The following is a 22,628-nucleotide window of genomic DNA, read 5'->3' on the forward strand; positions in this document are numbered from 1 at the left end:
CAGAGCTGAACAAACCAACCCCATTTCTCCCGCTTTAATCCAAACGCTGCCTTTTGGGTCCAAGAAGAGGCAAAAGGGTCCTGTGCCCCACCCCCGGCACTGGGAGGGGGAATGGGGAGGCTCTGGGGTGCTGTGAAGGGCAGTGAGGGACCCCTGGGGGGACTCGATGCCTCCCAGTGATCCCCAATTTCCCCCCAGGGTCACATCACACTCTCGTAGGTGGCACCGGGGTCCTGCTGTCCCTCGTAGGGTCCCGGCAGCTGCGCGTTGGTCACTTGTGGATGCCGAGGGGGGGCAGGGCCGGGGGACACCCGTGGGGGCACTGACAGAGACAGCGGTTGTGGGGACCTGGGAGGGGGTGACACCCGTGGGGGACGTGTCCCTGTCCCCAGCCCCGTACTCACCCCCCGCCCGCTCGCTGCCCACACCGTGGGGCTCCAGCAGCTCCCCCTCCTCCGGGGGGGCCCTGCGGGGAAAAGGGGGAGCCTGTGGGGGTGTCTGGGGAAGGGGGAAAGGGGAGTCACGGCCGGAGCCCCCCCACTCACCTGTCCTGGGGCTTCCTGGCGGCTGCAAGGAAAAGGGGAGGGGGTGACCGTGGGGACCCTGGGACCCCTGAGCCTTCCTGGGACCTCGGCAGCTCCGACCACCCACGGGACCCCCAAATCCCCACTGGAGCCCCGATTCCCACCGCACCCCTGATTCCCCCTGGGCACTCCAAGCATACCTGAACCCTCAGAACTTCTGCACCACCACAGTGCCCCTGAGCCCCCCGGTGCCCCCGACCCTCTGAGCCCCAACAACCCCAAGCCCAACAGGGAGGGGCATCCCCAAAACTGCCCCAGGACCCCAGAAAGATCCCCCAACATCCCTTCACGGCCCTCCAGGCACTCCCCAAACCCTCCAGGAGCTCCCATTGCCAGCCCAATGTTCCTCAAAGCCCACCCAGGGCTGCCCCTGGAGCCCAACCAAGACCCTCCAGAATCCTCCTAAAGCCCCCAGGACCCCCAGCCGAGGTCACTGTGGGCTCCGTTTCCCCCAGCTCAGGGGCTGTGGCTGCTGCCCCATCGCCCCCCCACTCTCGGGGCTTCCCCTCACTCCAGCACCCCCGTTGGCCCCATTGTCACCCACGCAGGCGGTGCCACCAGTGACAGCCCCCGATGACACCCAGGAGCAGAACCAGGAACAGGAGGCTCCTGCCGATGTTCACGGTCACTGCTGGGGACAGAGGGGGACACATCAGGGTCAGCTGCCATGCCGGGGGCTTCTGCACACTCCAGTAACCCCGAGTGAGCCCACCTGTGTCCCAGTGTCCCCGCGGTGTCACAGTCAGTGCCAGCTCGGGGCTGAGCGCCCGGAACACGCGGTGCCCGTCCTGTCCCAGCTGGTTGGTGGCCACGCACTGGTAGGTGCCGGAATGTCCCACATGGACGTCCCCGAGCTCCAGGAGGGGACCCCGGGCCACCTCGTTGCCGTTGCGCAGCCAGGTGAAGGTGACAGGGGCTGAGCCCACCTGCACCGAGCAGCGCAGGGTCACGGGGTCACCTGCGCGCACCGGCTGTGCCAGGGCACCGGGGCTGATGGTGGCATTGGCCACGGGCACTGCGGGGACACAGATGGGGCTGAGGCCGGGGGGAGGGGCTGGCACCGGGAGAGGGGAGCAGGGATGCGTGGGGTGAGAGTGGGATGGGTGAGATGTCGCGGATGGGTCACGCCATGGAGAGGTGAGGGGACACCGGGAATGGTGTCTGGAAAGGATGGGTGTCCCCAGGCAGGACTGGGGGTCCCGTGGTGGCTGTCGGGGCTCCCCACGCCCATCCCCGCACTCACTGCGCACCGTGACGCGGAGCCGGGCGCTGCTCTTCCGCACGGCCCCCGCTCGGAGCGCACCTGGCAGCTGTAATTCCCCGAGTGGGAGACCCCCACGGCGGGCAGCAGGAGCTGAGGGGACCCCTGCGGGCCCCCCACCAACCGCCCGTGCCGGTAGAAGAGGTGCAGGAGGGGGGCTCGGGGCCGCAGGGGGCGGGGGATGCTGAGGCAGCTGAGATTGAGGGGGGACCCCTCGGTGGGCTCGGGGGGACCCTCCAGCACCAGCACCGGGAACAGCTCTGGGAAGGAGATGGGGCGGGGAGAAGGTGACCCCGAGATTGCTGTGAAGGGGCTGTGGGGGTGCTGAGGTGTGGGGGTGTCGGGGTGTCAGGGTGGCGGCTGTGGGGTGCTCACCGTGCACTGTCACTGTCACCGGCACTGACTCCGACTCAATCCACCCGCCTGACACCTCGTAATACACCCAGCCCCTGCAGCGGTAGCGGCCGCTGTGGTGCAGCCGCAGAGGGGACAGGGACAGCTCGGTCCCATCGCGGAACAGCTGCAGTTGTTTCTCCTCGTGGTAGAAGGACACCGAGGTCACCGATTTGTTCTGCCGGCTCCGGCAGCGCAGTGTCACCGTGTCCCCCTCCAGCAGCGCCCGCGCCGGCACCTGCAGCACCAGCCAGGCTGGGGGACAGGGGGGTCCCGTCACACCGCGGGGTTCCGTGGGGTCCCGATGGCACCGGGACGCTCCGATTGGGTCACAGCCAGCACACCAGGGGTCCCCAATTCCAACACGGGGCTCCGCTCGCCCTGGGATGCTCTGGGATGTCCCCGTGTGCAGGGGACGGGCTCTCGTCACACCACGGGGGTGACCCATGGAGCGGAGCCCACCCAGAGCCCTCGGGGAAACCCCGTGGGTGCCAGGCTGGGGACACCCAACCCCCCTCACCATTGGAGACGTTCACGGGGGGGCTCAGCCCGGTGCCGGGTCTGTCACACTGGTAGGTGCCACTCTTGGTGACAACGAATCGGTCGGGTCCCTGCAGCCGCCAGCGCTGCCCGTCCTTGTACCAGGTGGTGGCAGCGGCGGTGCCCGAGCCCTGGCAGGTCAGTGTCACCCGGTCCCACAGCACCGGCGGTGTCCAGGGGGGCTCCACGAGGAGCTGGGTGGTCTGGGCGCCTGCGGGTGACAGGGGACACCAGCCTGCCAGGGCCAGGGCGGGATGGGGACAGCGGGGCGGGGACGTGGCATCCCCCCGAGGACTCACCAGCGAGGCCGAGGGTCTGGGCTGGAAGGGAGAAGGGACAGGGCTGGGTGGGGGTGGCACCGCGGGGACAGCGGCACCCGGGGAACGGAGTGTGGGGCTGTCCCAAAACTGTCCCCACGGGGTCACCGGTGTGGCATGGAGGTCTCGGGGACGGGGACACCGCGGTCACCCTGGGCTGGCACAGGTCACCCCCACCAGCCCCACGGCCTCTGTCTCTAAGGTCACATCCCCATGGTGCTTGGCCCTTTGTCCCTGTCCCTGCATCCCTGTCCCCCTGGCCCTCTTCCCCACAGCCACCCCACCACTCCAGTCACATTTAAGGGGTCCATGCCCATGCTTGGGCTCTGCTGGCCTTGGGGACCTCAGGGCACCCCGCAGACCCCCTCTGCCCCCTCCCCATCACTCTCTGCCTCACCAGGGCCCATCCCCGGGGCGTCAGGCCCGTGCCCGGGGCACTCACCCCACAGGAGCAGCGCCACCTTCCCGGCCATCCCGCTGTCCCCGGCCACCCGGGCTGGCTGTCACACGCTGCTGATGCCACCTGTCCCCTGGGTGGCGGTTCCTGGGAACAAGGAGGAAGGAAGCGAGGTCAGGTCTCACTCCTACGTGTTGGTGGCCCTTGGTGGGTGCAGGGTGGAGAGAGGATGGGGGCAGGGTGGGGACTGCTTGGGACATGGTGGGGACTGTGAGGACACGGTTTTGTGCAGAATTTGAAGGCTGAAGGGGTGTAGAGAGCCAAGGATGGGTGTCCCGGGAAATGGGGTGCCAGGGATGTGGTGCCAGGGGAATCACGGGGGGTGGGGGTCCTTGGGAATGGCCACCCCCATGGTGGGGGTCCCCATGGAATGGGGGTATCAGGGGAATGTGAGCTTCAGGGATTTGAGATGATGGGATGAATGTCCCAGGGATGCGGGTGCTGTGGGAATGGGGGACCTGTGTGAAGGGGGGGGTCTCAGGGTCTGGAGTTACCAGGATGGGGGTCCTTGGGAATGGAGATGCTGGGGAATGGCTGCCCCGGGATGGGCGTTTCAGGGAGGGGGGACATAAGGAATGGAGGTCCCATGGTCAGGGTTCTCAGAGGAATGGGGGTCCCAGGGATGGGCAGTGGCTGGGTGGGCACGTGGGTCGCAGCTCCTTCACCGGGTGCCTCCGATTTTGGGGTGAGCCAAAGCCCAGCGCAGCCCCTCCGAGGTGCTCGTAGCCTGGGGGTCGCCCCAAGCAAATTCCGAGGGGCTCTGGGTCTGTGCCCCCCCGCCCCACAGGGGCTTTTTCCTCTCTTCATTTCCATTTCTTTTCATTTCTCCCTCAATTTCGCATTCCCCTCGTTCATGGGTCGGCGATCCTGGGGAGCTCCAGAGGAGGGAACGGGTTGGGGGGACCCCAGGGAGAGGGAAAAGGGGGTGCCGGGGGTGCGGGGAGCGGTGGGGTGGGGGGCTGTGGGGACGCCCAGGCTGGGACATGTCACCCCTGGGACAGGATCCCCCCAGGATGTGTCACCCCCAGAATAGGGACACACCCCGGACAGGACCCCTCTGGATGTGCCCCCCAGGTCAGAACCCGCCCCCGTCTGACTCTCAGCACAAACGGCCTCTTCCTTCTGCTGCCAGAGAGAGAAAGTGAAAGTGTCGGGGGGCACAGCCTAACACCCCCATCCCCCATTGCCCCCCCAAACCTCCCTGCACCCCTTTTTTCCCCTCCTCAGGGTCCCCTCAACCCGTTCCCTGCTCAGGAGCTCCCCAGGATCGCTGGGTCAGGGGCTGCTGGGGGTGACAGCAAGATGATGGAAAAAGGGAAAGAAATGCAAATGAAGAGAGGAAAAAGCCCCGTGGGGCGGGGGGGTACAGCCCTGGACCCCCATCCGGTGGTACCCCCCCCAAACCATGAGCACCTCGGGGGGGCAGCGCTGGGCTTTGGCTCACACCCAAAATCGGAGGCACTCAGGGAAGGAGCTGCGACCCACGTGCCCACGCAGCCACTGCCCATCCCTGGGACCCCCATTCCTCTGAGAACCCCGACCTTGGGACCCCCATTCCTTATGTCCCCCCTCCCTGGGACACCCATCCCGGGACAGCCATTCCCCAGCACCTCCATTCCCAAGGACCCCCATCCTGGTAACTCCAGCCCCTGAGACCCCCCTTCCCCAGGACTTTGATTCCCCCAGAACCCCCATTCCCACGGGGCCCCCTTTCCTCTGGAACCCCCCTACCTGGGACTCCCGTCCCATGAGGACCCCCATTCTATGGCCCCAAATCCCTGGAGCCCACGTTCCCCTGGGACCCTCATCCCTGAGTCCCTGCTCCAACGGGGACCCCCATCCCGGGTGCCACCCCCTCCTCAGGACCCCCCATTTGCCTGGGCCCCCATCCCTGCCTCCCTACACACCACAGCCTTCAAGTTCTGGTAACACCATGTCCCCACCGTGTCCCCACCACGTCCCCACACCGCACCACCATCACCACCCTGCCCCCACCCTGCACCCACCAAGGTCCACCAACACGTAGGAGTGAGACCTGACCTCGCTTCCTTCCTCTTTGTTCCCAGGAACCGCCACCCAGGGCACAAGTGGCATCAGCAGCGTGTGGCAGCCAGCCCGGGTGGCCGGGGACAGCGGGATGGCCAGGAAGGTGGTGCTGCTCCTGTGGGGTGAGTGCCCCGGGCACGGGCCTGACGCCCCGGGGATGGGCCCTGGTGAGGCAGAGAGTGATGGGGAGGGGGCAGAGCGGGGCTGCGGGGTGCCCTGAGGTCCCCAAGGCCAGCAGAGCCTGAGCATGGGCATGGACCCCTTAAATGTGACTGGAGTGGTGGGGTGGCTGTGGGGAAGAGGGCCAGGGGGACAGGGATGCAGGGACAGGGACAAAGGGCCAAGCACCATCAGGATGTGACCTTAGAGACAGAGGCCGTGGGGCTAGTGGGGGTGACCTGTGCCAGCCCAGGGTGACCGCGGTGTCCCCGTCCCCGAGACCTCCGTGCCACACCGGTGACCCCGTGGGGACAGTTTTGGGACAGCCCCACACTCCGTGCCCCGGGTGCCGCTGTCCCCGCGGTGCCACCCCCACCCAGCCCTGTCCCTTCTCCCTTCCAGCCCAGACTCTCGGCCTCACTGGTGAGTCCTCGGGCGGATGCCACGTCCCCGCCCCGCTGTCCCCATCCCGCGCTGGCCCTGGCAGGCTGGTGTCCCCTGTCACCCGCAGGCGCCCAGACCACCCAGCTCCTCGTGCAGCCCCCCTGGACGCCGCCGGTGCTGTGGGACCGGGTGACACTGACCTGCCAGGGCTCGGGCACCGCCGGTGCCACCACCTGGTACAAGGACGGGCAGCGCTGGCGGCTGCAGGGACCCGACCGATTCGTTGTCACCAAGAGTGGCACCTACCAGTGTGACAGACCCGGCACCGGGCTGAGCCCCCCCGTGAACGTCTCCAATGGTGAGGGGGGTTGGGTGTCCCCAGCCTGGCACCCGCAGGTTTCCCCGAGGGCTCTGGGTGGGCTCCGCTCCATGGGTCACCCCCGTGGTGTGACGAGAGCCCGTCCCCTGCACACGGGGAAATCCCAGAGCAGCCCAGGGCCAGCGGAGCCCCGTGTTGGAATTGGGGACCCCTGGTGCGCTGGCTGTGACCCAATCGGGGCATCCCGGTGCCATCGGGACCCCACGGATCCCCGCAGTGTGACCGGACCCCCCTGTCCCCCAGCCTGGCTGGTGCTGCAGGTGCCGGCGCGGGCGCTGCTGGAGGGGGACACGGTGACACTGCGCTGCCGGGGCTGGCAGGACAATCCGGTGAGCTGGGTGTCCTTCTACCGTGACAAGAAGGAACTGGAGGTGCTCCCAAGTGGGACCGAGCTGTCCCTGTCCCCTCTGCAGCTGCACCACAGCGGCCGCTACCACTGTAAGGGCTGGGTGTATTCCGAGCTGTCACAGCGGTGGGCGCATTCAGCGCCGGTGACAGTGACAGTGCACGGTGAGCACCCCACAGCCGCCACCCTGACACCCCGACACCCCCACACCTCAGCACCCCCACAGCCCCTTCACAGCAGGCTCGGGGTCACGTTCTCCCCGCCCCATCTCCTTCCCAGTGCTTTTCCCGGTGCCGGTGCTGGAGGGTCCCCCCGAGTCCACCAAGGGGTCCCCCCTCAATCTCAGCTGCCTCAGCACCCCCAGCCCCCTGCGGCCCCGAGCCCCCCTCCTGCACCTCTTCTACCGGGACGGGCGGTTGGTGGGGGGCCCGCAGGGGTCCCCGCAGCTCCTGCTGCCCGCCGTGGGGGTCTCCCACTCGGGGAATTACAGCTGCCAGGTGCGCTCCGAGCGGGGGCCGTGCGGAAGAGCAGCGCCCGGCTCCGCGTCACGGTGCGCAGTGAGTGCGGGGATGGGCGCGGGGAGCCCCGACAGCCGCCACGGGTCCCCCAGTCCTGCCTGGGCACACCCAGCCCTCCATGACGTTTTCCGGGTCCCCCCATCACTGCCCGGGTATCCCCACCCCTCACCCGCTGCCCTCACCCCTCCCTGGGTCCACCCTACCCCTCTCTAAGATCCCTCCACAGTATCCAGGTGCCACCATCCCTGTCTGGATCCCCACCCCTCCCTCGAGTACCCCCATCCCTCTCAAGGTCTCCCGTCCCTGAAACCCCCCATCCTTCCTTGGGGTCCATTCCTGCCCTTTCCAAGCCTCCCCCGCCATCTCTGTGTGCCCTCGTCCTCACAGGGGTCCCCCCGATGCCCTCTAAACTTCCTCGGGTCCTTCACTGTCCCCTGGTGTCCCCTTCCCGCAGGGGTCCCGCTCTCGGGGGTGTCCGTGTCGGCGCAGCCCCCCGGGGCACAGGTGGCACTGGGGGACCGCCTGGTGCTGAGCTGCGCCGTGGCCGCGGGGACAGGTCCCCTGTCCTTCTCCTGGCACCGGGGGGACTCGTGGGCACCACTGGGCACCAGCCCCCACCTGGAGCTGCGCCACGTTGGGGACAATGACAGCGGCCACTACCAGTGCCGGGCCAGCAACGGGGACAGCGTGGCCGAGAGTGTCCCCATGAATGTCACCGTCCGGGGCGAGCAGGAACATCAGGAATGGGGAGACCCCATCCACGACATCCCCATCCCCCCTGGCCAGGCCTCAGCCCCGTCTGTGTCCCCGCAGTGCCCGTGGCCAATGCCACCATCAGCCCCGGTGCCCTGGCACAGCCGGTGCGCGCAGGTGACTCCGTGACCCTGCGCTGCTCGGTGCAGGTGGGCTCAGCCCCTGTCACCTTCACCTGGCTGCACAACGGCCGCGAGGTGGCCCGGGGTCCCCTCCTGGAGCTCGGGGACGTCCATGTGGGACATTCTGGCACCTACCAGTGCGTGGCCACCAACCAGCTGGGACAGGACGGGCACCGCGTGTTCCGGGCGCTCAGCCCCGAGCTGGCACTGACGGTGACACCGCGGGCACACTGGGACACAGGTGGGCTCACTCGGGGTCACTGGAGGGTGCAGAAGCCCCGGCATGGCAGCTGACCCTGATGTGTCCCCCTCTGTCCCCAGCAGTGGCCGCAGGGGTCGGTGGTTCCCTGCTGTTCCTGGTCCTGCTCCTGGGTGTCATTGTGGGCTGGCACCGGTGGCACCGCCTGGGTGAGTGACAATGGGGGTGTCGGGGGTCCCGGGGGCGGTGGGAAGCCCCCCAGAGTCGGGGAGGGAATGGGGCAGCACCCACACTTTGTGACTTGGGGGTGGATGAGCCCCCTCTGACCCCAGCTCAGGGTCCTGGGGGCTTTGGGGTGGCGTTGGGATGTTGGGGGTACTTTCAGGGGTTTTGGGGTGTTTGGGGAGTCCCCCTCCCTCCCGGGCTTGGGGCTCCGGGGGCTCAGGGGTTCCAGAACACCTGGGTGGTTCAGAGCTTCTGGGGGGCATAGGGGATGCTTGGGGGTTCTGGGTGGACTCAGGGGTCCCGAGGGTTTTTAGGGGCCCCAGGGACGCCGCAGTCACCCCACACATTTTCTTTGCAGCCGCCAGGAAGCACCAGGAAAGGTGAGTGGGGAGCTCCAGTCCTGAGCTCAATTTTACCTCCACTCCATAAACCCCCCAGCCCACAGCCCCCCCCTTTATCCCCACAGGGCCCCGCCAGAGCCCCCGCCCACCCCTGAGGAGGGGGAGGTGCTGTACAGCCTCGTTGGGAGCACCCGGAATGCAGGGGGTGAGTACGGGGCTGGGGACAGGGACACGTCACCCACGGGTGTCACCCCCACCCGGCTCCCCACAACCGCTGTCTCCCGCAGGGTCCCCCCACGCCACATCCCCCCAGGGGACCTACGCGGAGCTGCCGGGACCCCACGGGCGACAGCAGGACCCCAGTGACATCTATGAGAACGTGCTGTGACACTGGGGGCACTGGGGGGCACTGGGGGCACTGGGGGGCACTGGGGGGCACTGGATGTCCCTGCGTGAGGGCACCCCCGTGTGTCACCCCCACCCCACGGCTCCCATGGGTGCCCACCCTGCCTGGGGTGGGTGGTCACGAGTGGGGGGTCCCATGTGAGGCTGCCCAGAGCTCCCCATTCCAGTGCTCCCAGTGCTCCCAGTACCCTCCAGGGGTTTGCCATTCCCCCTCCCAGTGCCGGGGGGGGGCACAGGACCCTTTTGCCTCTTCTTCGACTCAAAAGGCAGCGTTTGGATTAAAGCGGGAGAAATGGGGTTGGTTTGTTCAGCTCTGCCTGCTCAGCTCAGGAAGGAGGAAGGTCCCGCTCAGGGTGCTGAGCAGATCCTTGTGGCATTTCCCTGAGTTTTGGGGCTCCCTCAGTGCCTTGGGCAGAGGGACAAAATGATCCATTGCTGCATTTCCGGGCTGCTTCCCTCGCAGCTGCCCCTGCAGGGGCGCTTTCCAGCCAGCCCTGCTCTGCAAACCATCAAAGGCCCTCGCTTGCAGAGCCACTGCTTGGGCTCCCCTTGGCTTTTGTGCTTCTCGCAGGCCTGAGCAAACCACAGCCACGCCTTTTCCCCCACACAATTCTCACCTTGCAGCAGCTCTAAAGCTGCCAGAGTCAAAGCCCAGGGGGCGGGGGGGACCCTCAGGACTCGTTCCCTGCTCGGCAGCTCCCCTGAAATATCGAGCCGTGCCTCTGGCCCGCGGCCGTGCCGGGGCTGCTGGAGGTGACCCCGGCTGGATGGCGACAGTGGCTTCGGCCACGCTGGCGCAGCCGCTTGGGCCACATCGGCCCCGTCGCTCCCCGCAGCCCGGGACAGTCCCGGCCCTCGCAGCGCGATGGCAGCCGCGACCTGCGGCAGTGGCCGAGCCCAGGACTCCGCTCCCGCAGTGCCGGGCCTTCCTCCCCCGGCTCCCCGCTCCCCGCCACGCTCCCCGCACCTCCCCCCGGCGCCGCCCGCCCGCCCCAGGGCCGGGCCCGGCGGAGGCTCCGCAGCGGCTCCGGGGCTCAGGCGCCGCTCGGCGAGCGCCGGCTGCGGGGCTTTGGCCACCGCCGGCTACCGGGGAGCACCGGGCAGCGCTGGCGTGGCTTGGGCTGCTGGGCCCCCCGCCGGCCGCCGCGGCTCCGTGCCGGGGCTCTCGGGGCGCTGCCGCTGCTGCCGGGCTCCAGCTCGGGCCGAGGAGCTCGGCAGCTGCGGGATCGGTGCCCGTGGCCACGGGGCGGCACCGCCGCACGTCCCCGAGCCCTTGGCCGGCTGTCAGCGAGAGGGGACAAACAGCGAGCGGCAGCTCCTTCCCCTGCGCGCCTAGGGAAGGAAAAGCCCCGCGCGTCCCCGCGCTGTCCCGGCAGAGCCCAGGGACCGCTGTCCCCGCGGCCTTGGGGACACTTTGCAGCCTGGGCTGGCCTTTGGGATGTCCTTCCCCTTCTGCCGCTCCTTTCCCCCCTTCCAGGTGCTGTCCCGGGCCAGGGCGGCTTTAGGGCTCTGCCCTGTTTTCCCTGGCCACAAATCTGCCCCAAATGATTTGCCAAACCCGTTCGGGGTTTCCAGAGGCGAGCAAGGAAAGCTGGAATGGGATTAGCTGCACTCCCAACTGCTTTGGGAAGCTGCTTTGCCTTGTGGGGCGGGAGGTTGGGAGCGCTGCCATCTCCCTGCGCTCCCACAAGGAGCCCCGGGCGGCTTTGGGATCTCTTAGCTCGGAGGCACGTGGATCAAAATCTCCTAATTGGATTCCCCGGATTAATTAATGAATCCCAGCAGTTCCCGGCTCTGGGGTGGCTGCGGTGACTGGCACCGTCACCTCCGGGCGATTCGGTGCCAAACCCTTCCATCCAACAGCCCGAATTTGGGAAGCTGCTCTGGGATCTGCGGGCCGGGCTGTGGGAGAGCCCCTGCAGAGGGGCCAGCACAGCCAAACTTCGGGACTATTTCTGGGAGCGAGGCCCCGGGAAACGGCGCAGTGCCGGGCCATGGGATTGGGGCCAGGATTTAAAGCTCCAAACAGAATTCCCAGCAAACAGAATTCCCAGGAAAGAGAATTCCCAGGAAACCGCTCAGCCGCGCGTGCCCGGGATCAGCTCCCGCACAGCGCAGAGCCGGGGCAGATCCCGCCGGGATGGGCTCGGGGAAGCCCCGCCGGGATCGGGAGCCCGAGCCCGCCCGGGTGTCCCTTCAGCAGGTGGCACTCTGGGGACAGCAGAGGGACAGCCCCAGTCAGGCTGGACTGGGAGCACTGGGAGCTGCCCAGCGCTGCCGCTGGATGGCCCCGCTGTCCCCGGCTCCTGGAGCTGTCCCCGGGTCCCCCTCCCGCCACCCCCCGCCAGCCCCCGGTGGCCACGGGCGGGGCACAGGGGGCATCTCCCGGTGCCCGCGCTGCTGCTGGAGCTGAGGCTCCGCGGTTCCCTGACGCCCCCTTCCCACCCCAACCCCAGGCTGGGGAGGATTTGGGGAGGATGTGGGGAGGATTTGGGGAGGATTTGGGAGGATTTGGGGTCTCTCAACCCGTCCTGTCCCGCAGCTCTCGGGCTCCATCCCCATCGCGATCCTTCGCGATGTCACAGCCTCGCCCGGAGCGCTGCCCTCCCTCGGGAACAACCCCAAAATCCTCAAAATCATCACCAAAAACCTGGTCCGGGAGCTCATGGGAGGCTGTGCCCGAGCCCTGGGGGGATTTGGGGACCCGGGGGTGTCACTGCGCTGTCCCAAAACCTCAGGGATCAGGGATGGGCAGTGTGGCCAAGGAGCGCGGAACACCCGCAACTGAACAATCCCCAAACTCAACAAATCCCAAAAAAAGCCCCAGAAAACCTTCCCGGCAGCCAAAAAAGCTCCTTTAGGGCAGAGCCGGGGGTACTTTACCCCCAAAATGTGTCCAGTGCTGCCTCAGGATCCCAAAATGCCCGCGAGAGGCAGCGGAGCCGTGTGTTTGTGCACGGGGATGCTTGAGGAGCACGGCTGAACTTTAGGAAGCCCGGCCCTAATTACAACACCTCATTAAGGGCCTGCATTAACCCAACCTGCTCCAATTTAGCCTCGTTCTGACCTCCCCAAATTTTCCTTGGGATTGTTTGGCTTCGCTTCCTGTTTGGAACCTCTGCGGTGTCCTAAAAGGTGTCCCCGCTGAGTCAGGTTTGGGGTTTTTGGGAGAGGGAAAAGGGGAGGAGGATTTTGGGGCTGATTCAGGGTTTGGAGCTGATTCAGGATTTGGGGCTGATTCAGGACTTAGGGCTGATTCAGGACTTAGGGCTGATTCAGGTTTTGGGACTGATTCAGGGTTTGGGGCTGATTCAGGGTTTGGGACTGGTTCAGGTTTTGGGACTGGTTAGGGTTTTGGGGGCTGGTTCAGGTTTTCAGGTCCAGGTCAGGTTTTGGGGCTGGTTCAGGTTTTTGGGGCCAGTTTGGGTTATGGGGCTTATTCCAATTTAAGGACGGGTTCAGGTTTTTAGGGTTGGTTCAGGTTTTGGGTCCAGTTCAGTTTTTGGGGCTGGTTCAGTTTTTGGGGTTGGTTTAGGTTTTTTGGGTAGTTCAAGTTTTGTGGCTGGTTCAGGTTTTGCCACTGGTTCAGGGTTTGGGACTGGTTGAGGTTTTTAGGGCTGGTTCAGTTTTTGGGACTGGCTTAGGTTTTTAGGTCCAGTTCAGTTTTTTTGGGCTAGCTCAGTTTTTGTCACTGGTTCAGGTTTTTGGGCTGGTTTTGGTTTTGAGGCTGGTTCAGATTTTTAGGGCTGGTCTGGATTTTTTGGGGTGGTTTAGTTTTTTTGGGTAGTTCAAGTTTTGAGGCTGGTTCAGGTTTTGCCACTGGTTCAGGGTTTGGGACTGGTTCAGGTTTTTAGTGGTGGTTCAGCCTTTGTGGCTGGTTAAGGTTTGGGGGGGCTAATTGAGGTTTTAGGGCTAGTTCAGGTTTTGGGGCTGATTGAGGTTTTATGGTTGTTTCAGTTTTTGTGACTGGTTCAGGTTTTTAGGTCCAGTTCAGTTTTGGGGCTGGTTTAGGTTTTTAGGTCCAGTTCAGTTTTTGGGGCTGGTTTAGGTTTTTTTGGCAGTTCAAGTTTTGAGGCTGCTTCGGATTTTGGGACTAGCTCAGTTCTTGTCACTGGTTTCGTTTTTTGGGCTGGTTGGGGTTTTGGGGCCAGTTTAGGTTTTGGGGCCAGTTTGGGTTATGGGGCTTATTCCAACTTAAGGATGGGTTCAGGTTTTTAGGGGTGGTTCAGGTTTTTGGTCCAGTTCAGTTTTTGGGTCCAGTTCAGTTTTTGGGTAGTTCAAGTTTTGGGGCTGGTTCAGGTTTTGCCACTGGTTCAGATTTTGGGACTGGTTCAGGTTTTTGGGGCTTGTTCCGATTTCAGGGAAATTCAGTTTTAGGGCCTGGCTCAGATTTTAGGTGCAGCTCACTTTTTGCCTCTGGCTCAGCTTTTTAGGGCCTGTCCACTTTTTAGGACCAGCTCACCCTTCCAGCCTGGATGGTTTGCAGAGCAGGGCTGGCTGGAAAGCGCCCCTGCAGGGGCAGCTGTGAGGGAAGCAGCCCGGAAATGCAGCAATGGATCATTTTGTCCCTCTGCCCAAGGCACTGAGGGAGCCCCAAAACTCAGGCAAATCCCACAAGGATCTGCTCAGCACCCTCAGCTGGACCCTCCTCCTTCCTGGCTCAAACCTGCCGCCCTTTGGAAGCTCCTGGAAAGAATGGTTGGGTTCTGGCTGCGGCCGCCACACGAGAGGGAGAAGTGTGGAAATATCGAGCCGTGGCTCCATACGTGGATCTGGGGAACGGGGGGTGGGAGCAGGAGCAGGGAGTGCCCAGGCAGGGGAATTCAGAGGAGGATGGAGTGGATTTACCAGGGAATCAGACCCTGAGGGACACACGGGCATTTCCACAGCTTCCTGTGCAGTGCTCCCAGGATGGACAGAGTTGTTCCCTTTTGGCAGCAGAACCCATGGGAAGTCAATCAAGTCTCAGGGTGGCAATGAGAAAAATGGGAAGAGTTCCTAAATATGGCCCCAGAAAAGCCATCCTTGTGGGCTGGGTTGCTGCCCAGCAGACAGGGAACAATCCCATGCACCTGTTGGACACTCAGGGAGATTTCCCACTCCGTGTTACCCACAGGCAAACGCGGCTGTGGGATGCACCAATGGGCTCCTAAAGGGAACCAAAAAGTCTCATTTCTCTGTCATTCGTTTGGGTTTTTATTGTGAGAGACCTGTTGGGAGACCAACGATTAAAAGGATTCTATAAACCAGAGCATTTTGTAAGAGTGTCGGTTTGATTTTGGCTGAGTTGATTTTTCTTTACTGGGAAAAAATTGGTGTGGGAAAAGCTTTGTGCCTTTATCCTATGTTGGGGAGGATGAAAGTTTGGTAAGGTATGTAGGCTTGGCAGAAAGGTCTGTGAATGTAGAAACTGGGGATGAGGTAGAAATGAAAGCAAGTTTTGATATAGAGTAAAAGATGTTTTGCTGAAACAGTGATCACTGAGTAACTGAGAAGGCAAAGGCTGGAGATGAGTTGGAAGGGGATTTTTAGGAGTAGGACAAAGGTATGTGACTACAAACAAAGACATGTTTTTCACCAAGTAAATAAGTCTCAAGAAGAGCGTAAGTAAATAGAAAACACGTCTTTACCAAAAAGAGAGATATGGCAGGCAAACAAGAAATGTCGAAGCAGGGAGAAAAAGAGAAGCCTGAGAATTTTCCATTGTAAGCTTAAATTGTAACTTACTCTTGTGATTGGATAATAATGACTATAACATGGTGATGGTAGTAGCTATGATAGGCTATAGGCAAATGTAAAGGTATTGTGTGTGGTGCTTATTGGTTGTTATGTGCAGATACTCTGCAAAGAAAAGTATAGAATGCTTTGTAACTTGAACAGAAAGTGGCTTCAGGTATGCCCACAGCTGGAGCTGGCAGCTGTAGGGCTGGCTCTGGATACCCACTCCCTGAGCTGCTGTAACTTCACCTATGCAATAAACAGCTTTCAAGCCGGAAGTCCAGACATCCTTGGTGAAACTTTCTCCTATAAATTGGCGCCCAGCGTTGTAGAGGGGCAAAAAGGGATTTTTTCTGCATATAGGAGACTTCTCGGTGAACGTGTAGTCGGTCACTGAAACGAAGTGACCTGAGGAGCTGCAAACGAGACGCTCGAAAGGAAAGTGTGTGCAGCTGCTAACGAGAGGAGACGCCTGAAAGGAAGGCATGTGGAGGCCAGGCGGGCGCTGCGACGGGTCAGAGCCTGGACCGGACCTCAACGAGGGAGGCCAGATGGACGCTGCGATGGGTCAGAGCCTGGACCGGACTTCAACGGGTCGGCAAAGGGGAGCACCGAGTAATCCAGTCATGGGTCAGCATGCGTCTGCCCAACAGAAGGATGTCTATCAGCACCTAAAACCTCTCATTAAGTCCAGTCCAACTAAATTGGCAAAAAAAGAACTGAAAGATCTCATAGCATGGACTGTGACCCATGTCCCAGTCGCTGACTCTAAAGCAGTCTACACCAGAGACTTTTGGGACTCAGTGGGAATCAAATTATTTAATGCCATATCACGCCGGGACAAGAGACCGGCAAAACTTATCCCGGCTTGTGCAGCGTGAGTGGAAATATTCGCCGCGCCCCCCCCACCGCCGCGCAGCTCCGCCCCGCCGCCTCCTCGCCCACCGCCACCGAGATCGGCCGTGCCATCGCCGCCCCCGCCGGGCCCCATCCCCGCGCCGCAGCCGCCCCCGCCGGGGTCCCCCGGGCCCACCCAGCAGCATCCCTCCGCGCAGCGCAGCCCCGCCTCACAAGCCGCAAACAGGGGGGGAACGGAGGGCAATGATGCAGCTCCAGTGGCAGGGGGGATGGAGAGCCGCTCTGCCGGAGCTGATGCTTTAAATCTAACACAAGGAAACCCTGAAAAGCAGCCAGATTTGTTTGCAATGAGCCCCAGAGTCCCGCCAGCGAGCGGCGGGGATCTTGCAACCCAGAAAGAGAAAACGAGTTCTGAGAGTTTGTCAGCGCTACTTTCTGAATCAAAAAATCCTCCAAAGTGCTCAGATTATTCTCAATTAACAGATTGGCCTGAAATAAGACGCCAAGTCTGTAAAGATGAAAGTCTCAGTCTATTAGCTAAGCCTGTGATAGCTAGCCAACAGCCTGACAGTCCTAAAACGTGGGTTCCCATCCCCACTCTCGAAATTAAAGAGCTAAGAAGGGCTGTAAGATACAGTGGTATTTGCTCACCGTATCTTAAACAACTGCTAAAAAGTACCCTAAAAGGAACACATCAAACTTTAAAACGCATTTTAAATCAACAGAAAGGGGGAAAAGCCCAGGCTACACCTCAAAGAAGGTTGAATAAAGCCTTGTATGCTTATAATTTCTTGAACAGCTCTGCAGAAGAGCCTGACCCCCCCATTTACAGACATTTCTTGAACAACAAAAAAGCAAAATTGAAAGAACACCCCCCAGTTTTAATTCAGAATTTAGAATCAGGAAAAATGGAAAGACCATATGATCTTATAACATGGGGAAAGGGGTTTGCATGTCTCTCCACGGGTGAAGGAATCAAGGGGATTCCAGCAAAGAACGTGAAGCCATACCACGCATCAAAGCGCGTTGTCAGTTCCACTTCAGGCAGTGACCCCGCGAGTGGAAGCCGAGAAGCAGCACCCAAATGTGAACTCGGCAGAACCACTGAGAGAAGATCGTCTGCCAGAAACGGCTCAAGAAAAGAATGGAGTTTTAGTATTATTTGTGCAGATGCATGTTGCTTTTAACCTTTTGTTTTTGTTTTTGCAGTGAAGCTTTACCTGTAAATCAACTGTTATAAACATGTATTATAAGATTGGCTTCTCGCAAAGTATAAAGGTAGATATTATATAATGTTAGAAATGCTTTTTGCTGTGTGGATATAGTTTTCTCTCTTTTTAGCAAGAATGTTAGCAAGTGTGAGCAAGTAAGAGAACCTCCAAGCGAACGGAGGATGAGTCCCGAGAAGCTGCTGATCAACACTTTGTCCAGGGAACAAAAGGGCCCAAAGGCTGCTCTGCCCGGAGAACGGGCGGCCAGGAGAGTCCGAGAGCCGCTATCACCGCTCTGCCCGGGCGGCAAAGAGGCCCAAAGCTGCAATCAGCCCCGACTGTCTGGAGAATTAAGAGATCCCCCTACTATCAACTCTCACCTAGCAGGCCCAACCCCAAGAATCAAGAGAAATAAAACCACAAGGCAGAAGACTACACATGCTCTAAAAAGGCGGAAGCAAGGAGTGGCCATGCAGAACAGCTCCAGGAAAAGTTTAAATATGAACAGACAGTAAAAATGGTATAAAAAGGACTATCCTTGAGCACGAGGTGTGCTCTTGGCAGAGCGCCAAGGCACCCGGCCGTTATCCCTTTGCTTTATTTTATGTGTCTCTTATTGTCTTTATACTAAACTCGTTAAATTCTCACAGGAGAGTGAACCTCGTTTTTCACAAAACCAACCCCATTTCTCCCACTTTAATCCAAACGCTGCCTTTTGGGTCCAAGAAGAGGGAAAAGGGTCCTGTGCCCCCCCCGGCACTTGGAGGGGGAATGGAGAACCCCTGGAGGGTACTGGGAGCACTGGGAGCACTGGAACGGGGAGCTCTGGGCAGTCCCACATGGGACCCCCCACTCGTGACCACCCCCCCCCCCCCAGGCAGGGTGGGCACCCATGGGAGCCGTGGGGTGGGGGTGACACACGGGGGTGCCCTCACGCAGGGGCATCCAGTGCCCCCCAGTGCCCCCCAGTGCCCCCAGTGCCCCCCAGTGCCCCCAGTGTCACAGCACGTTCTCATAGATGTCACTGGGGTCCTGCTGTCGCCCGTGGGGTCCCGGCAGCTCCGCGTAGGTCACCTGGGGGGATGTGGCGTGGGGGGACCCTGCGGGAGACAGCGGTTGTGGGGAGCCGGGTGGGGGTGACACCCGTGGGTGACGTGTCCCTGTCCCCAGCCCCGTACTCACCCCCTGCATTCCGGGTGCTCCCAACGAGGCTGTACAGCACCTCCCCCTCCTCTGGGGCGGGCGGGGGCTCTGGGGGGGCCCTGTGGGGATAAAGGGGGGGGGCTGTGGGCTGGGGGGTTTATGGGGTGGAGGTAAAATTGAGCTCAGGACTGGAACCCCCCACTCACCTTTCCTGGTGCTTCCTGGCGGCTGCAAAGAAAATGTGTGGGGTGACTGCGGCGTCCCTGGGGCCCCTAAAAACCCTCGGGACCCCTGAGTCCACCCAGAACCCCCAAGCATCCCCTATGCCCCCCAAGAAGCTCTGAACCACCCAGGTGTTCCCAAACCCCTGAGCCCCCAGAGCCCCAAGGCCGGGAGGAAGGGGGACCCCCCAAACACCCCAAAACCCCTGAAAGTACCCCCAACATCCCAACGCCAACCCAACGCCCCCAGGACCCTGAGCTGGGGTCAGAGGGGGCTCATCCACCCCCAAGTCACAAAGTGTGGGTGCTGCCCCATTCCCTCCCCGACTCTGGGGGGCTTCCCACCGCCCCCGGGACCCCCGACACCCCCATTGTCACCCACCCAGGCGGTGCCACCGGTGCCAGCCCACAATGACACCCAGGAGCAGGACCAGGAACAGCAGAGAACCACCGACCCCTGCGGCCACTGCTGGGGACAGAGGGGGACACATCAGGGTCAGCTGCCATGCCGGGGCTTCTGCACCCTCCAGTAACCCCGAGTGAGCCCACCTGTGTCCCAGTGTGCCCGCGGTGTCACCGTCAGTGCCAGCTCGGGGCTGAGCGCCCGGAACACGCGGTGCCCGTCCTGTCCCAGCTGGTTGGTGGCCACGCACTGGTAGGTGCCGGAATGTCCCACATGGACGTCCCCGAGCTCCAGGAGGGGACCCCGGGCCACCTCGTTGCCGTTGCGCAGCCAGGTGAAGGTGACAGGGGCTGAGCCCACCTGCACCGAGCAGCGCAGGGTCACGGGGTCACCTGCGCGCACCGGCTGTGCCAGGGCACCGGGGCTGATGGTGGCATTGGCCACGGGCACTGCGGGGACACAGATGGGACTGAGGCCGGGGGGAGGGGCTGACACCGGGAGAGGGGAGCAGGGACGCGGGGGTGAGAGTGGGATGGGTGAGATGTCGCGGATGGGTCACGCCAGGGAGGGGTGAGGGGGCACCGGGAATGGTGTCTGCAAAGGATGGGTGTCCCCAGGCAGGACTGGGGGACCCGTGGGGGCTGTCGGGGCTCCCCGCGCCCATCCCCGCACTCACTGCGCACCGTGACGCGGAGCCGGGCGCTGCTCTTCCGCACGGCCCCCGCTCGGAGCGCACCTGGCAGCTGTAATTCCCCGAGTGGGAGACCCCCACGGCGGGCAGCAGGAGCTGCGGGGACCCCTGCGGACCCCCCACCAACCGCCCGTGCCGGTAGAAGAGGTGCAGGAGGGGGGCTCGGGGCCGCAGGGGGCTGGGGATGCTGAGGCAGCTGAGATTGAGGGGGGACCCCTCGGTGGGCTCGGGAGGACCCTCCAGCACCAGCACCGGGAACAGCTCTGGGAAGGAGATGGAGCAGGGGGAACGTGACCCCGAGCCTGCTGTGAAGGGGCTGTGGGGGTGCTGAGGTGTGGGGGTGTCGGGGTGTCAGGGTGGCGGCTGTGGGGTGCTCACCGTGCACTGTCACTGTCACCGGCGCCGACTCCGGCTCAATCCAACCCCCTGAAACCTCGGAATACACCCAGCCCCTGCAGCGGTAGCGGCCGCTGTGGTGCAGCCGCAGAGGGGACAGGGACAGCTCGGTCCCATCGCGGAACAGCTGCAGTTGTTTCTCCTCGCGGTAGAAGGACACCGAGGTCACCGGTTTGTTCTGCCAGCCCCGGCAGCGCAGTGTCACCGTGTCCCCCTCCAGCAGCGCCCGTGCCGGCACCTGCAGCACCAGCCAGGCTGGGGGACAGGAGGGTCCGGTCACACCGTGGGGTTCCGTGGGGTCCCGATGGCACCGGGACGCTCCGATTGGGTCACAGCCAGCACACCAGGGGTCCTCAATTCCAACACGGGGCTCCGCTCGCCCTGGGATGCTCTGGGATGTCCCCGTGTGCAGGGGACGGGCTCTCGTCACACCAGGGTGGTGACCCATGGAGCGGAGCCCACCCAGAGCCCTTGGGGACCCCGCGGGTGCCAGGCTGGGGACACCCAACCCCCCTCACCATTGGAGACGTTCACGGGGGGGCTGAGCCCAGTGCTGGGTCTGTCACACTGGTAGGTGCCACTCTCAGTGACAACGAATCGGTCGGGTCCCTGCAGCCGCCAGCGCTGCCCGTCCTTGTGCCAGGTGGTGGCAGCGGCAGTGCCCGAGCCCTGGCAGGTCAGTGTCACCCGGTCCCACAGCACCGGCGGCGTCCAGGGGGGCTGCACGAGGAGCTGGGTGGTCTGGGCGCCTGCGGGTGACAGGGGACACCAGCCTGCCAGGGCCAGCGCGGGATGGGGACAGCGGGGCGGGGACGTGGCATCCCTCCGAGGACTCACCAGCGAGGCCGAGGGTCTGGGCTGGAAGGGAGAAGGGACAGGGCTGGGTGGGGGTGGCACAGCGGGGACAGCGGCACCCGGGGCACGGAGTGTGGGGCTGTCCCCAAACTGTCCCTGTGCAGACACGGGTCTGGCACTTTTGGGGATTGGGACACCGTGGCCACCCCAGGCTAAGGCAGGACATAGGGACACTGTGCACACCCCAGGCAGGAGGAGACCTTGGACACCCCGTGCTGGCACATGTCACTGGCAGCAGCCCCACGGCCTCTGTCCCCATGGCCCATCCCCATGGTGCTTATCCCCTTGTCCCTGTCCTTGCATCCCTGTGCCCCGGGCCCTGTCCCCACAGCTGTCCCAGCTCCATGATGCCTCCCCACACCCCAGTTCAACCATTATTGTCCCCACCCTCATGTCCACATGACCCGGGTCACCTCATGGACTGGCTCTGCTGGCCTTGGGGACCTCAGGGCACCCCGCAGACCCCCTCTGCCCCCTCCCCAACGCTCTCTGCCTCACCAGGGCCCATCCCCAGGGCGTCAGGCCCGTGCCCGGGGCACTCACCCCACAGGACCAGTGCCACCGTCCCGGCCATCCCGCTGTCCCCGGCCACCCGGGCTGGCTGTCACACGCTGCTGATTCCGCCTGTCCCCTGGGTGGAGGCTCTTTGGCCAAAGAGGAAGGAAGTGATGTCAGGTCTCATCCTTATGTGTAGGTGGCACATGGTGGGGGCAGGGTGGGGGCAGGCTGGGGGCAGGGTGGGGACATTGTGGAACATGGCGAGGACATGGTGGGGACATGGTGGGGACGTAGTGGGCATGTTCTGTATCCAAAATTCAGTGGCTGAGGAGGCGTAGGGAGCCAAGGATGGGTGTCCAGGGCAATGCAGGTGCCATGGGAGCAGGGACTCAGGGATGAGAGTCCCAGGGGAACCTGGGCTCCAGGGATTTGGGATCATGGGATGGGGATCCCTATGGGATAGGAGGGCTGGGGGAAAGGGGCCCTGTGGGAATGGGGATCCTGGGGGAATCAAAGTCCTGGGGAAGGGGGGTCTCAGGGTCTGGAGTTACCAGGATGGGGGTCCTTGGGAATGGAGATGCTGGGGAATGGCTGTCCTGGGATGGGCGTCCCAGGGAGGGGGGACATAAGGAATGGGGGTCCCATGGTCGGGGTTTTCAGAGGAATGGGGGTCCCAGGGATGGGCAGTGGCTGCGTGGGCACGTGGGTCGCAGCTCCTTCCCTGGGTGCCTCCGATTTTGGGGTGAGTCAGGGCCCAGCGCTGCCCCCCGAGGTGCTCGTGGATTGGGGGGGGCACCACAGCGCGGGGCTCCAGGGCTGTGCCCCTGCCCCGGGACTTCTTCCTCTTTTCATTTCCATTTCTTCCCGTATTCCCATCACTTTCCCATCCCCCTCCCGCCCCCTCCAGTTCGTGGCTCAGCGATCCCAGGGAGCTCCCGAGCAGGGAACGGGTCCTGAGGGTCCCCCCCGCCCCCTGGGCTTTGACTCTCGCAGCTTTAGAGCTGCTGCAAGGTGAGAATTGTGTGGGGGAAAAGGCGTGGCTGTGGTTTGCTCAGGCCTGCGAGAAGCACAAAAGCCAAGGGGAGCCCAAGCAGTGGCTCTGCGAGCGAGGGCCTTTGATGGTTTGCAGAGCAGGGCTGGCTGGAAAGCGCCCCTGCAGGGGCAGCTGCGAGGGAAGCAGCCCGGAAATGCAGCAATGGATCATT

The 22,628-nt window shown here is 63.0% G+C and overlaps 3 protein-coding genes and 1 long non-coding RNA gene across 6 annotated transcripts; 2 read left to right on the top strand and 2 right to left on the bottom strand.

Annotated features, from left to right (window-relative positions):
* Positions 1–19: 19 nt before the first annotated feature.
* Positions 20–21,872, bottom strand: LOC125318116 (low affinity immunoglobulin gamma Fc region receptor II-like). 3 transcript variants are annotated; one of them, XM_048288571.1, is made up of 9 exons: positions 21,469–21,872; positions 20,908–20,928; positions 20,589–20,819; positions 20,053–20,325; positions 19,130–19,432; positions 18,963–19,058; positions 18,566–18,587; positions 18,399–18,478; positions 17,898–18,316 (listed from the first exon to the last, which is right to left on the bottom strand). In XM_048288571.1, exons 1-9 carry the CDS (start codon positions 21,497–21,499, stop codon positions 18,216–18,218), a joined length of 1,158 nt encoding a protein of 385 aa, XP_048144528.1. In that variant the 5' UTR covers positions 21,500–21,872; the 3' UTR covers positions 17,898–18,215. The 3 variants fall into 3 exon arrangements, with proteins under 3 accessions (XP_048144529.1, XP_048144528.1, XP_048144530.1); XM_048288572.1 differs by lacking the exons at positions 17,898–18,316; positions 18,399–18,478; positions 18,566–18,587 and adding exons at positions 20–348; positions 546–567 and having other exon boundaries at positions 21,469–21,593; XM_048288573.1 differs by lacking the exon at positions 18,963–19,058 and having other exon boundaries at positions 21,469–21,593.
* Positions 1,433–3,648, bottom strand: LOC125318133 (low affinity immunoglobulin gamma Fc region receptor III-like). Its single transcript, XM_048288603.1, has 6 exons — positions 3,538–3,648; positions 3,078–3,098; positions 2,759–2,989; positions 2,221–2,493; positions 1,828–2,105; positions 1,433–1,599 (listed from the first exon to the last, which is right to left on the bottom strand). Exons 1-6 carry the CDS (start codon positions 3,566–3,568, stop codon positions 1,531–1,533), a joined length of 903 nt encoding a protein of 300 aa, XP_048144560.1. The 5' UTR covers positions 3,569–3,648; the 3' UTR covers positions 1,433–1,530.
* Positions 5,630–9,726, top strand: LOC125318103 (Fc receptor-like protein 3). The gene is made up of 9 exons (XM_048288541.1): positions 5,630–5,720; positions 6,269–6,499; positions 6,764–7,030; positions 7,839–8,108; positions 8,198–8,500; positions 8,569–8,667; positions 9,042–9,063; positions 9,150–9,229; positions 9,312–9,726. The coding sequence occupies exons 1-9, from the start codon at positions 5,690–5,692 to the stop codon at positions 9,410–9,412; spliced, it is 1,404 nt and encodes a 467-aa protein (XP_048144498.1). The 5' UTR covers positions 5,630–5,689; the 3' UTR covers positions 9,413–9,726.
* A 98-nt stretch (positions 21,873–21,970) lies between the features above and the next one.
* On the top strand, positions 21,971–22,484 carry LOC125318172. Its single transcript, XR_007200290.1, has 2 exons — positions 21,971–22,165; positions 22,331–22,484. It is a non-coding gene; the product is annotated as an uncharacterized LOC125318172 (long non-coding RNA).
* Positions 22,485–22,628: the final 144 nt, after the last annotated feature.

Source organism: Corvus hawaiiensis, chromosome 29 (assembly GCF_020740725.1).
Source record: "Corvus hawaiiensis isolate bCorHaw1 chromosome 29, bCorHaw1.pri.cur, whole genome shotgun sequence".
In the NCBI taxonomy this organism is placed as follows: domain Eukaryota; kingdom Metazoa; phylum Chordata; class Aves; order Passeriformes; family Corvidae; genus Corvus; species Corvus hawaiiensis.

Bases quoted from the DNA above. Each gene is read 5' to 3' on its own strand.
- LOC125318103 (XM_048288541.1), top strand. From the start codon at position 5,690: ATGGCCAGGAAGGTGGTGCTGCTCCTGTGGG. The intron at 8,501-8,568 runs GTGGGCTCACTC...TGATGTGTCCCC, and splicing joins GCGGGCACACTGGGACACAG to CTCTGTCCCCAGCAGTGGCC. The intron at 8,668-9,041 runs GTGAGTGACAAT...TTTTCTTTGCAG, and splicing joins GCACCGGTGGCACCGCCTGG to CCGCCAGGAAGCACCAGGAA.
- LOC125318116 (XM_048288571.1), bottom strand. From the start codon at position 21,499: ATGGCCGGGACGGTGGCACTGGTCCTGTGGG. The intron at 20,820-20,907 runs GTGAGTCCTCGG...TGTCACCCGCAG, and splicing joins CCAGACCCTCGGCCTCGCTG to GCGCCCAGACCACCCAGCTC. The intron at 20,326-20,588 runs GTGAGGGGGGTT...CCTGTCCCCCAG, and splicing joins CCCCGTGAACGTCTCCAATG to CCTGGCTGGTGCTGCAGGTG.
- LOC125318133 (XM_048288603.1), bottom strand. From the start codon at position 3,568: ATGGCCGGGAAGGTGGCGCTGCTCCTGTGGG. The intron at 2,106-2,220 runs GTGAGCACCCCA...TCTCCTTCCCAG, and splicing joins GGTGACAGTGACAGTGCACG to AGCTGTTCCCGGTGCTGGTG. The intron at 1,600-1,827 runs GTGAGTGCGGGG...GTGTCCCCGCAG, and splicing joins GCTCCGCGTCACGGTGCGCA to TGCCCGTGGCCAATGCCACC.